This window comes from Chlamydotis macqueenii, chromosome 2 (genome assembly GCF_036417535.1).
Source record: "Chlamydotis macqueenii isolate bChlMac1 chromosome 2, bChlMac1.mat, whole genome shotgun sequence".
NCBI classification, from domain to species: Eukaryota; Metazoa; Chordata; class Aves; order Otidiformes; family Otididae; genus Chlamydotis; species Chlamydotis macqueenii.
The window spans coordinates 129,607,740-129,622,488 of record NC_141557.1 but is presented as its reverse complement, the minus strand read 5'-3'; the positions used below and the strand labels follow the sequence as shown (position 1 = coordinate 129,622,488).

At 40.3% G+C, this 14,749-nt stretch overlaps 1 protein-coding gene across 1 annotated transcript in view; it reads right to left on the bottom strand.

Moving 5' to 3' along the window:
- Window positions 1–461: 461 nt before the first annotated feature.
- Window positions 462–14,749, bottom strand: part of KCNB2 (potassium voltage-gated channel subfamily B member 2) — a 183,570-nt gene continuing 169,282 nt past the window's right edge. Inside the window, exon 2 of the mRNA XM_086742404.1 lies at window positions 462–2,624. Coding sequence (XP_086598530.1) covers window positions 462–2,624 — 2,163 coding nt within the window. The remainder of the gene's footprint in view (window positions 2,625–14,749) is intronic.

Here is a 14,749-nt window from a genome sequence, read left to right as displayed (position 1 = left end):
CCCAACCCCAAACTATTTACAAATATATGCATTTTGCAAGCTCAAAGCACCTTGTTTCACATCTTTATGAATACATGCATTGACATTTCATCCTTTCATGTGCAAATTCTAAAATTCATTGTAACCGAGAAAACAAAAAAAAAAGTTAAAAGAGTTCAAAATCTGTCTACAATCATAAGTGAAAGGATCAAAAATGTCAGATGTCGCAGAACACTGGCTCCTAACAGAGCTCTCTTTATTTTATTCACTGTTCTTGACTCATTTTTTTCCCCTTTTTTCCAGTTTGTTACAAAAAGCAGTCTTTTTTTTTTTTAATTAAACAGTATTTAAACTAAACAACTCTTCATGCCATGCAAAAATAACATTTTATGCACTTTATTTTTGAGGCTTTCCATGTTTTAGTTCATAGGCATTGCTAACAGTGTTTTAAGAAAAGGTATTTTTATTGCTTTTGTAACTAGTCACATGCTAGTTTCGCGTGTTGGACAGTAACCAGTCTCTCCTGGACTTGAATGAATTTCTGGGGCAAATAAATGGTTTTCCATTTTGTGACCTTCTTGGTTATTGTCTTTCTTTACCTCACCCACAGCATGGTAAATGTCTTGGGTACAGTTGTGGCTCATGCTTTTGGGTGAAGAGCTGACCTGTGGCTCCTCTGCTAAATGGATGCCATCACTGTGTTTATCCCCACAACAATTTGTCTTGATATCCTGTTGCTTTTCATGTTTTATACCATGTAACTCCATAAACTCTTCTTCTTCTCCAGTGTCTATTTCAGTGAAGCTCCTCCTCTCTTTTGACGGGAAAGTGAAAATCTTTTGTTTGGGAAAGAGAGGGGATGATTTTTTAACAGGTCCCTGACAAAGTGCTGATGCATCAGCGCCAAGTAAAGGTCGTTCACCTTGAGGTGAATTTTCTTCTAGGAGAATGGTGCTGATGTGCTGAGGGGTGGCTTGCGTGAAGTCTGCTCCTGCCATTACTGGCAGTGGCCTTGCAGTGCTCGGTGGAGTTTGTGGAGCACCACCTCTATGGTCTTTAAAATTAACTTTAAGGGATCTAGATTTTAATGGGTTGCTACCTTTCAAGGAACTTTTGGGGCTTTCCATGGCAGTGTCTAAATGCAAATGACCATGCAAAACAGTTTGGGATCCACTGCCGTCACTGATAACAGCTCTGTCAATTGGATTGTAGTCAAAGGTGACATCAGTTGGAGAAAACATTCTGTCTTTTGTGAATGTTATAAACTGAGAACTCCTTACTCTTTGGTTGTCTTCCAGGTTAACAGCATCAGCCGGAAATCTCATTTGCAAGTGAGAACCAGGAAAGAGAGAAAGGGGAGACCTCTCCGTTTCCGTGAAGTCGGTCGCACAACTGGCAAAACTGTCAATACTGGATGTGCTTCTCATGTCTGTTATGATGTCCGTAGGTCCAGTTGGCAACGGTTCTCTCTGACCTGTTACTTCTTCCATTTCTATTTCTTCTTCATACACAGGTGGCTTTGCTGACTGGTCTTGGTAACCAGCATTAAGATTAGGCTGAGACTGAGTTTTAGTAATTTCATTGTACAACATCTCCAGTTTTTGGGCACTGAGGTGCTGTGGGCTGGAGGATGCTGCAGCATTGTTTAATTGCTCATGGGAGTCTTGTTGACTGATTTCTTGGTACTTGTTCTCATAAGACTTGTTTGAGCTTGTTTCAGACATTGTCCTTCTGGCCCATTTCCACCGGCTTGGGGACAGGTGGTTGTCATCAGGTGTCTCCTTTGGATTGACTGCTTCTCCAGGCTTACCTGAATCTACTGCTACATCTATCATTTCCATACTGCGAGCAAAGGCATCTTTCAGGTTCATGGAGACAATACTGCCATTTCTTTTAGCTCGCTCAAGTGCTTCTCTCCTCTTAATTGCCTTCTCCTGTCTTTTCTGCTCTTTATAGAACTCTGAGAAATTGTTCACAATAATTGGTATGGGCAGGGCTATGACCAACACTCCAGCGATACAGCAAAGTCCTCCAACTATTTTACCTAATAACGTCTTAGGATAAATGTCACCGTATCCTACAGTAGTCATAGTGATTGTTGCCCACCAGAATGATGCAGGGATACTGGTAAATTTTGTAGCATCCTCATCCTTTTCAGCAAAGAATACAAGACTTGAAAATATCATTATTCCCATGGCTAAAAATAATATCAACAAGCCCAGTTCATTGTAACTCCGCCTGAGCGTAAAACCTAAAGACTGAAGGCCTGTCGAATGTCTAGCGAGCTTAAGAATCCTTAGGATCCTCATAATGCGAAATATCTGAACCACACGTCTGACGTTTTGGAACTGCAGGACACTTTTATTGGACTCCGTGAGGAAAATGGTGACATAGTATGGCAAGATAGCCAGTAAGTCAATGACATTTAACGGGCCTTTGAAGAACTTCCACTTATTTGGTGAGGACAGAAAACGCAAAAGGTACTCCATGGTAAACCAAGCAATACACACAGCTTCAACGTGTGCTAGCTGAGGGTTGTCATTTGGCTGCCCAAATTCATCTATTTCTTGAAGCTCTGGCAGTGTGTTAAGAGACAAAGCAATAGTGGACAGTACGATGAACAGAATGGACACAATGGCCAAAATCTGTAAAACAAAATAAACAATGTTTTGGTTAGACGGATACAAGTGTATTTGTCAGGGCTTGCTTAAATCCTTTCAAATGTGCGTGTGTCAAATAAACTCAGAATGGCAGAAGCTGCATTGGCTGCTGCATTCATTATTTTATTTTAATGTTTTGATTTTTGCATAGAGAGAAAACAGTAGAATCATCGTAGTCATCGTCGAAACCTGATGGTTTTACTGCCTGCAGTAAGCCACTTCATTTCAGAAAGCATGCCATGATTGGCCTCACCATTTTTAAATTACAATGAGAGGTGGTATTTATTATTGCAAGTTACCAAGTGAAGGACATAAAGTTCCTGCGAATGTGCAGAACATTATTAATTTTCTACATGAAGTGTAATTATGTAAAGCTTTGTGCAGTGCAGGGAAGTGATTGTCAAATACTGTGTCTAAGCTGTCAATTTAACATTACATAGTGCACACCTTCCTAGCCATGCATAAATTTATGAGCCAAAAGTCAAAGTTAAAGAAAATAAACAAGAAGCATCTTTCAGGAGTCTAGTTCTGCTGAATTGTCATGTCTAGACAAATTTCAGGTGCTACAAAAATTGAAGGTATTGGCCTTGAATTACGTTGAGAGCAAGATGTTAAACAGTAAGCAGTAGTATGAAGGTGAACCCAATTTCTCATCATGATTAAAACATGTAAGTAGATGAATGCATCCTAGAAATAATGTTTCAATTTCTCTCTTGGAAGATAGGTTTTCTGAAATATTTTGTCATCATTTTGATAAAATTCAGGCACCTCTGTACCTCACAGCCTTCCATTTTGCCTAGAATAGCTGGTCATTCTCATTTACAGAACCAATAGTATGAGAAAACAAATGAATCTATCAGAGAACCTAATGATTTTACTGCCAAGTTTAGTTATTTATACTCAAAGGAATATGGGCAGCTTTGAGATAGTGTGCAAAATGTTAAACTGATGCAAAAATTATTACAACACTTTACTTGGAAAAAGTACATTGTTTTGGTTAGAAGTCCTAAGTAAATTCAGGTTTCTCTTAGAAATACTAAAATAAATTGTCTTACGTTTTAAAGCTCAGTTTAAGCTCATTCATAAAAGCATTTGCTCTCGTTTCCTAGAAATGGTCCTGTTAAATCCATTTGGTGATGTCTGGTGTCCTTCCAAGGACACACTAAGTCTGACAAAACTGCTGTAATACCCAAGAAGAGTGAAATGCAGCTAAGCGGAACACAGGTGTGATGAGTGCATGGGGAGAGATTGGTCGCAGTGGTGATGACAGCTCCAGAGACGGAAAGGCCACCTCCCTCTAACTTTGAGAAAAATAGCAGTAAGCCTGTTTCAGCCAGGGGTTACTAAGCACAAATTCAGCTCTCTAAGCACAAACTGAAATTGCTTATGGTGTGAAGGTCTGTATTTGGCATAACCTTGTACTTATATCCTATCTTTGGCCTTTTTCAGTTAATAATAGTGCAGAACAGGTAGCACTTTTCATATTTTGAAGTATTCCAAACAGATTTGTATCTCTCCTTACCAGCACTGCTCCTGCATTTTTGTTTATTTTTTAGCCATATTTATTGGAGGAAGAAGATGCATTTATTTCTCCTGCCAAGTGAGTTATGGACCACCTGTCTTCATCCTTCATACAGCCCATTCAGAAAACATACTCTGGTTAATCGTCTAATCTATCCTATTTAGAAGGGCTATACATTCCTTTAAAACAACAGCAAAAGGAGCCAATCTTAGTGAAGAATGAAGGCAATAACACTGCATACCTAGGCAGGGCTGAATAATGAAATTGGTGAGGTCCTGTAGCTAGGACAGAGGCAGACAAAAGGCAACACTATTGAAGAACAATAACTACCTTTCCCACTGTGAAAGTTGCCTGTATCAGATTTCACTGTGAAAAAGTTTGAAGCTTAAATAAAGTATATTAGGTTCTCCACTTCACTGAAATTACTGTGAAATAACTCATGCGTGCTCCAGCTCCCCAACATACTCAGTAACATAATTACACTTTCAGAATTCAAAGAACAAATAAACATGGCGCAGATCTGAATTGTTGACCTTGTAGTTTCTGTCAAACTGATTGCTTCCTCGTTGGGGCCGGCCTCACAATGTAAAGAACAGCATAGGAAAAAGCTGTACAATACAAGAACACAATCACTTGACATGTGTTGTTCTTAAAAAAATAAAATAGTGAGAACCTATCTGCCTATCTCTTTTAATTAGGAAAACCTTGGCATTCCATTCTGTCATAGGGAATTTATTTCATGCCTAAATGTTCATCAGGATACAAAAGATCCTAGAAAAGAGGTGAGTCAATGTATAGCACACCTTCTTACACTGTGTGACAATGCTAAAACTCCATGCATTTTATAGCTCTGGAATACAAAACTTTCCTGTTCAGCGTTGCCACACAGGGTGTTACATTGACAACAACCATTTATCTGTTTGTTCCAGCAATTCTTTCATATGCTGGTAACACGCAACCTTGAACTCTGCCAGCTATTTGGATAAAATCTACAGAATAGCAGGTCTGGAATTTTTAATGTTTTATACACATCATCTGCAAGCATGAATCTGTTCTTGGTGCAATAAAATTTAAAGCAAAGTGTTTTGGTTTTTTCTAATGCAAGAATCTCAAGCTTTTATTTGTCTGGGACTTTGTTGTGTAATTAAAGTTGTGAATCATTCCACACACAGGACGTTTTAATTATTGTAATTGATTAGATTTTGCAACTCATTAGGCAAAAAATGGCAGGGGATCACTAGGAAGAACAAGAGCAACTATGAGAAAAAGAAGAAGAAAAAAAAGGGACTTCCTAAACTGAGTATACATAAAGGATACTTTGCAGATAGTATTATGCTGGTAAATCCTCACAGCACAGATGTAGTTTATATTAACAGAAGCACTGAGTTTATAGGAAAGGCCTACAGCAACCTGCTAGGCTACCTATGCTGATACAGAAGAGTAAAACACCCACCGCTGACTCAATCTTTCCCAGTAAAACTTCCTGTGTCCTGGGAATGTTTCTAGAACTGTATCCTGGACTGAAATGCCTGGAAAATTTTGTGCACTCCATGTAATCAATCTATGACCACAGTTTGGCTATACAATTCTTGAGATACTATTTTTAATCTGCATTGCAGAATATAAACAATAGCCTGTTTAAATGACAGATTCTGTCAGCTTATGCCATTTAGTTATGGTTCTACAAAAACACATAAAAATCCAACTCTTATTAAACTTTAAAAATATTTCCTTATAAATTGCAAAATGTTTCTTAAAAAATTGACATATTTAAATTTCTTTCTTACAGGCTGGATATGAGACATTTGAATTTGCTGCCGATGCAATTAATAGTAAAACATTCCTTGAGTTAACAATGAAGTCTTAACAGGCTGTTCCAGATACTGTTGTTTCTGATTTTTCAGGGGTACCAATCTCCTGAAAATGTAGTTTCACAGTATTAAATTGCCACTAAAACCTGGCCTTTTTTTCCTGTGCACCCATCTCATCGCTCATTATTGCCAGCACTGTGAGGACTTCTGCACAGAATGAGCATACAGCTAAGGCAAAAAAATAAAGGTGTAATGGAATAGGCTTCAAATTACTCCTTCCAGTTCTGAAAAAAACTGATATTGTGAAAAAACTTCTGACAAAACTGACATGCCAGTGTTATTCTTAGATAAAGCAGAGAAAAAGTATACATTAGGTTCACGCTGAAGTATAGCTGCCCAGGGAAAGTTCAGTTGAGCCATATCTAACATTCAGTGCAGTATACTTGATTGATATAGGTTTCAATCTGTAATCAGGTAAAACTGTATTAGCAATGCTGTTTCCTTAGTTTTTGTTCCAGGGTGGGATCAAGGGTAGGACCTAGACCATTTACACAACAGACAGCAATACAGTCTCATTACTTTTCTAATCTCTAGCCTCCATAGGCACTGAAATTTATCATACTGTTACATATTCTTCTCTTTCTGCATTTAAATGTATGATGTGGCCAGCAGGTCGAGGGAGGTGATTCTCCCCCTCTACTCTGCCCTGGTGAGGCCCCACCTGGAGTACTGTGTCCAGTTCTGGAGCCCCCAGCACAAGAAGGACATGGACCAGTTGGAGAAGGTCCAGAGGAGGGCCACAAAGATGATAAAAGGGCTGGAGCACCTCTCTTATGAGGACAGGCTGAGAGAGTTGGGGCTGTTCAGCCTGCAGAAGAGGAGGTTCTGGGGAGACCTGATAGCGGTCTTCCGGTACCTCAAGGGGGCCTACAAGAAAGATGGGGAAAGGCTGTTCAGTAGGGCCTGTTGCGATAGGACGAGAGGTAATGGTTATAAAATAGAGGGGGATAGATTTAGATTAGAAATTAGGAAAAAATTTTTTACGATGCGAGTTATAGAACACTGGAACAGGTTGCCCAGAAAGGTGGTGGAGGCCCCATCTCTGGAAACGTTCAAGGCCAGGCTGGATGAGGCTCTGAGCAACCTGACCTAGTCAGGGATGTCCCTGCTCCTTGCAGGGGGGTTGGACTAGATGACCTTTGAAGGTCCCTTCCAACCCTAACCATTCTATGATTCTATGATTCTATATTATCTTCAAATAAAGTGCTCTGGCAGTATCTTTAGCTCTAGCTTTAGAAAAGAAACTCTGAAAAAACAGTCATCGTTCAGCTTTTGAAAGACTTCTGATAACAGTTTCTGGAGAACTGTATCAAGTTTCTTGAACCCTAAGCTATATACTCTCAGAGGCATCTGCTCTTGGGAAAGAAGTGTCTAGATCTGGATTTGGGCAGATGGATAGCTGGAGTTGGTCTAGATTCTTCAGAGAAACCTGAGAGCTACCAAGTGCTGCAGCCAGCAGGCCATACTGTATCTTCCATGAAAGTGTCCTTAGCCTGCAGTGCAGAGCTCCCAGCTTGTGCCCAGACAATCCACTGACTGACAGCCACTCTGGCAGAAGTACAAGGTCAGATCATGGAGGTTTTAATTTCTCTGAGGAAGTTAGCCCATGAAAGTGGAAGACATATTTGTAGGCTTGGTGGGAAGTTTATGGAAATTTGTTTAAAATCAGCAGCATCCTTTATAGTCAACAGTCTTCACATTGTGGTATCAAGTTTGCAACTGAATGGAACAAAAAGTTTTGCTCAGTAGGAGTCTTGTGCATCTGCCTAAATCTGTGTGTGTGCTGTTTTTGACACTCGGGACTGTCCAAATGAGATGCTCATTGGAGCAGCAAAGGCAACACTACAAATTGAGCTGTCTTCCAACTCATAAGCATTATCACAAGAGGAATTTCACAGATAGTCAGGACATCAATCTGTAGATATCTAGGGGAAGAGGCCATTATACTTTCTTTCAGCAATGTAAAGAAGCAGCACATTTTCATGTCTGTACAAACTGGATAAGTAGAAGGATATTTTACCAGGTAATAATAGCATTTATCAGTACAGCACCATGGCACTGCTTCAGCAGCTGCCACCACTGTTCCTTGCTAGACACTGCAGAACAAGGTCATGAGACAGCATTTCTATCCCCAGTCTCTTCCTTGTCTCCCTTCATGTGGCACAGAGACCTCCCAGTTACAAGCATCACCCCTTGCCTCTGGCCCACGATTCCACACTGTGTTGCTCTGCAGAGAGGACTGTATTCAGTTCACAGCTGCCTGCTGGCAATTCTGCACTCAGAATGCATACCTGTGTGGCACAGTTCACATCATGAACAGTCTGGCAGATTTAGAATTCTGTTACTTTGAATGTGAGGTTTCAACAGGCCACACGGCAAAAGTTCAACAAAGAGGCAAGACATTTTGCTACTGGTAACAGTGTATGTATCTTACTGGCCAATGCTCTTTATTAACATAAGGTCCTTGGTCAGGAGACGTGAAAATGGAGACAAAGGGACAACTCCTACTTAGATTTGGTCTAAACTGGAATGTGATGGAGTTATGGCAAGCCATAAGGATGCCAATTCTCGCCAATCTTAATAGTTCTGCAACATGGAAAATGAATAGATGTATTGTATATGTTTGCAAATACTCCTTGTCTTAAGTCATGGAAAAATTAATTGCCACTTACTAAAATTAGACTTAAGTACCAATTTAAAATTATCCTAAAACTATTATTGAGAAATAAATAAGACATCAGCCTCCAGTCAGGTCAGGTATTTTGACCTCAGCCCCCGCATTGTCATTATTAGAGCTGAGTCAGTACTTGCAAGACTGAACACAGAATTTAATGATATAGTAAGGAAGAAGTTTATATCATTCTGTCATAAGATCTCAAAACAGATGTCCTTTGTAGTTATCTTACATGGCCTGCAAAGCATCATTGCAAGTGGAAAATTGCCACTGCTTATGCACATCTACCCGCTCAGAGTCCACCTTTAATCTCTTTTTACCTTTCAAGCATAACCTCTGATTGCAGACTCCTGGTGCAGGTCTCACAGCTCCACATAGAATACAGTGTTTAATTTTTGAAAAATAAAACAGAGGAGAGGGAAATAATTTCACAGAATAACATTAATTTAGTTCAGCTTACAGCTCTATCACAGTTGCCCTTTCAGAAACACATCTGATAATGGCTCTGACAGCATGTGACATCACTGAACAGCTTCTCTCTGATACTTTTGATTTCCTTTCTTGATGACATTATTTAGAATTCTGACCTTTCATTTTCCACTTTCTCCTAGATCATTATTATTAATATTTTTAAGGAATCAATTTGAATGTTCTTCATTGATCTTAAATGGATATTCATTAAGCCTGACATTAGCCTCCATATACAAAGGTAAAGCTCTTAGTGTTGTACTTATCTGGTGCCTAAGTGATGCACAGTCTGTTCTTTTTGTCTGTTTGCACTGGGATAAATGTCACCTTAAAAGCTTAGTCTAGAAGTGCTCATTTAGGAGGCTTTCACTAACGACTTCAAGACTACCTCCATAGACACTTCCTATCATATCTTTAGATAGGAGGAGTGGCTGCTAGTTCATCAGGAGATGAGCAGCCACTGCTCTGTCTTCAGTTCAGCTTGACAGACCCAAGTTCCCATTAAGCTAGTGAATCCAAGTACTTCTAGATGTTTATTCATGGTTCCATAAATTCAGTGGTGACTCTACCTAAGTACTAATTTCTCAAGTGGCATATGTCCAGGGATGTGATCTATCAAGATCACCCAGACTAGGAGCCAATATGTGTACTAGTGAAGCTGAGGGCAGGCAGTCAAAGCTATATTGCCTTTGCTTCTGCAATGCCATGTTCTTCAGGTCTGTGTCTGAGGAGGCTCAAGGGAGGCAGTAGTACCAATTGCAGTATAGATGGGAAACTAATGATGATAACATCAGCATGGTGGTAATGATGGTAAGACTAGCAGGAGGGGTAATAATTGGTAGTTAAAGCTGAGATTTTACCACTGGATCACTCAAACTTCTTCAAGCACACCTATATCTAAGCAAGGTATTTTGAAACTGGCTCCGGTAGGTTTACTTGACCCGAGAAACTAGTACTGTCTTGGCACATCCTTCACTTCAGAAATTCAGTCATAAAGCTGTCCTGTATAGCTGATACTCTTCTTGCTTGAGAGCCCTGTGTGAACTCCAACTTTTTCACAAAGCTTTTCCATATCTATCCCTCTTCCCCTTCGTGCTGACCTTCCCATTCGATAGACTAATATTTGCCTTAGAAGACCTAGACTCCCAGAGAAGACAAATCTGCATAGGAAAGGATCCTAGGTTCTTTGAGAGCAGGCTGGTATACTCCTTGTTTAAATTAACAGTAATAAAATACATCTCTCCTGCATTCTGTTACAGGAAAATTACTGGGTTTTGTATTTACGCTATTAGGATAACAGTAATGGAATACATTGCTCCTGCTCTCTGTGGTGGGCAAACTGCATTTACTTAATGACTTGATTATTGCTTTAGGGAAGGATGACCTTGGGCTTTACACCTCCTAGAATTTCAGCATCAGGATTTAGTAAAATGTGGGGCTGAGCATTTGATTATAGCTGAATATGAAGGTGGTTTGGTATAAGGCAATCTTCCAGTGGGAATGTGGACTGAATCTCTCTGAATCTGAACGTAGGAGGCCTTAAAGTCTATTAGAACACTAGTGGCACATTAGCTACATACTAGAAAATCAAGTACCACATTGCTAAGATTTGCAGGATGTTTTTACTGAGTATTGTGACCAAAAAATGGTGATAGAAATCTTGGAGACCAGAGAAATTGCACTAGGAACAAGTAATAGGCAACGGATTGCAAGTGTGACAATTAGCTTGAACTTCAGCACTACCCTGCAGAAACTTGCTGTAATTAATTATGAGCAAAAGTGGAGGATGATACTAGGAGTATCTGTTGGACTGGCAAAGATGGGAGACCTTAAGTAGTCACAGATGAAGGCAGTCTTCATAGTTTGGGAAGATGCATATCTGTTCAGTTCAGCATCAATGGAGTCAACCCTGAATGCCGTTTATTTAGCACAAAGCTAATGAGCATTCCTTTAGGCTTGTTACCAGATTAAAATCCATATAAAGTCAGTTCTAATATTTTGTTGTTATTGTTGAACAGCAAAAGACTATCTCAGCTGGAGACATGAAATCAATTATTTAACAATAAATAGCAAACTGCCTACTAGTACTTAATGTACGTGAAATTTCAGATACAGAGTCAGTGTAAGTGAATGAGAATTGCTTTATTTTTTTCACTAGGAATTGGATAAGCCCATGAATTTGTCTGTTATACTACTGACAGAAGTGGAGCTAGTACCTGCTTGAAATTATGGTGTAACAAGTTTGATCAATTAAATCACTTAATGTAATATAGGTTACAGTGAAAATGAAAAGTATATCTAGCTAAAGCTTTATTTGCTGTGTATGAAAGTGAGAAATTTAACTTCACATTCTAGATGAACACACACACACACACAAATCCTTCAGGAGTCATGTTAAAGGCTTTATTTATACAATAGCTTTGTTTGCAGAGCTTTTTGACCTCCCTAAATGCTATTTTTAGATTAAATAATTTGGCCATGTGTGTCAGAAAATCAACTAAATTTATCAAAAAGAAATGAGATGTCTTTAATTAAGTCCCTGCATGCCCTCATTCAGAAGTTTTCTAAACCTTCTGATGATCACAGCTGGCATGTTTCTTATGTTTAGGTTGTGTTTTGTACTAGCTGTCTAATTTTCAGGTATTGAAAGCTGATTATTATTACTGAGATGAATGTGCTACAATCTTCAAAATTTCCATCTGAGTCACAACAAAGAGCTTGACATTTCCAGCCCTTTTGCACATATGCAAGAGCTGTTCTGCACTCCTTGCACACACAAAGTGTTGGCTTCATTGCCAGGAATTTAATTTAAAAAAAAACAAAAACAAAAACAAAACCACAAAAACACTACCCCCCCCAAAAAAAAAAAACAAAACAAAAGAACAAAACAAAACAAAACCCAACCAAACAACCACAACCACAACCAAACAAGGAAACAAGGAGGCTCTGTCCGGGAGCGAGCGGTGGGATCCAGCGGCGCAGGGCGGGGCGGGCCCGGGAGCTGTCCCTCGCCCCGGTGCTGAATGTGGGCCCGGGAGCTGTCCCTCTCCCTGGTTGTCGTGGTTTTGTTAGTGAGGGGGGGCCTAAGCTGGTAGCTTCTGTAGGAAACTGCTAGGAGTCGCTCCCCTTTGTTCAGTGGACTCGGCCAGGCCTAGGGCGGACCTGCTGCTGGCCAAGGCTGAGCCGATTGGTAGCAGAATGTTCCGTGATAACGCCTCTGCGATAATGTACTTAAGAAGGGGAAAACAGGAAAAAAAAAAAAAGAGAGAAGATGTGAAGAAGCTGAGCGGGGGGCAGAGGCGCAGAGGGGGAGGCGCAGGCCTCATGGGCCTTGCAGGCCTCACCCTCTGGCCTCTCGCCAGGCGGCCGACTGGGCCCGACTCAGTCCAGCCCGGCTGCAAGAAGTGGAAAGGAGATGAGAAGTGAATAAGATGATGTAAAAAAAGATCCTGAGAGACATCTACCAGCCTGTTGTGAGGAACGGCTGCAGACACCAAGGTCAGTTCAGAAGGAGGGGGAGGAGTAATGCGGCTCCTGGCCAAGATTCCCCTGCAGCCTGTGGTGACGACCATGGTGGAGCAGGTTGTCCCCCTGCAGCCCATGGAGGTCCACGGAGGAGCAGAGATCCACTTGGAGCCTGTGAAGGACCCCGTACCGGGGGAGGTGGATGCCTGAAGGCAGCTGTGGCCCGTGGAGGGCCCGCTGGGACAGCTGTTCTAGAGGGACTGCACCCGTGGAAGAGATGACCCACGCCGGAGCAGTTCCACGAAGGACTGTGGCGTAGGGGTGGGACCCCACAACGGAGCAGAGGAGGAATGCAAGGAGTTCTTCCCCCAACCATGAAGCAGCGGCGTGAAACAACATGTGATGAACTGACTGCAACCCCCATTCCCTCTTCCCCCCTGTGCCGCTCGGGAGGGGAAGGTAGTAGAGATAATGTTAAGCTCGGGAAGAGGGAGGGGTGGGAGGAGGTTATCTTGTTCTCTGTCTCATTATCCTGCTGTTTGTAGTAATAAATGAATAGTTTTCCCCAAGTCGAGTCTGTTTTGCCCGTGACGGTAACTTTAAGGATTTCTCCCTGTCCTTATCTCAAACCTCGAGCTGTTTTTCTTACATTTTCTCTCCCTTTTCTCTCGGAGGGTGGTGGGGAGTGAGAGAGAGACTGTGTAGTCTCGTCCTGATCGGGGCTGAAGTACGACACCGGTGCTGAATGCTGGCCCTCGGCGAAGCGGATGCCGTATGTGTACATTCACTGTTAGAACTCTTTTATCCTATCACCGTATATAGAAGAAGGTATGGAAAGAATACAATTTATAAATATAATAACATAAAGCTCGCACAATATTTGTTTCTCAGACAAAATACCACTGAAGTAGGCTGGAAAATATCTTCATTAAGTGAGTCATCAAAAACACCCGGCAAATCATGGTGGAGCTAAACAAGCAGGAGGAATGAAAAATCACAAACCGATTGTTTAGCTCTCAGAAATTCTAGTACAGGCTGTTGAATGCACATAATAGGGAGAATCAACATATCTGCTGCACAGATTTATTCTGACACTACTCATTTTGATTTTAATATTCAGCTTAAAATAGAAAGTTGGATGTAACTGATTTCAAAAAGAAATGCTTTGGAAATTAAAAATTAAATTCTCACTGTTTGTATCTGTACTGTTTGCAACTTAGACCTTGGATCATTAACCAGGACTGTACACTTGAGTCTAATTTGTTGACAACCATATTAAGATTATTGTTTAAACTATTCTCATTCTATCATCTTTTCACCATTGACTGAGACTGTCTTTTGGTAACATAACACAGTGAATAAGGATGACCTCCCACCTGAAGACTGCTGTTATCTATCAAAGAGATTTGCTGCTCAACCTTACTTGAAATTATGACAGGCACAAAATTCAGACATAATCTTTACTCACACTTTAAAAATAATTTTTTCTATCTTGGCTTCATGTCAATTTCTATATATATTTCAGAACTGCAGCTCTATATAAAATGTCTACATCAGTCTATAGGTTTATATAAAGCTTATGCCAATATTTTCCACACTTGGGGAATCAGAAAAATTGTTAGGGAAATGAATCCAGTCTGTTGTTTCATCTTTTGCAATACAGTCATGTTCAGTTAAAGGCCTATATATCTTAACTGTCTTCTTTTTTACTAACTGTAAGGTGACTTTTTTTTTTCCTCCCTTTTCCCCATAACAGCTTTAGACTTCTACTGGAAATACACACAATGTGATATTTTTTTTTCTCATAACTATATAGGCTTGCATTTATGACATTTACAATATTAACTATAGCTTCAATAGAAATATATGAACCTTTCCTATCATATCACGTGTTTTAGGATGCCATCAAACTCTAGCAGATATTGATTTATTAGTTACACTCATTTCATGCTTCAAAGACTATGCCCATAACCATGGGGACTATGGATTTACTTAATATAAATAAAAAGAAAAAAAAATAAACAGAAGAGACATCATGCTGAAGACAAGAGATAGACTTATTTATCAGCCTTCAGTGGTTTACATTTCCTGGGAGGAACCAAACCTATCC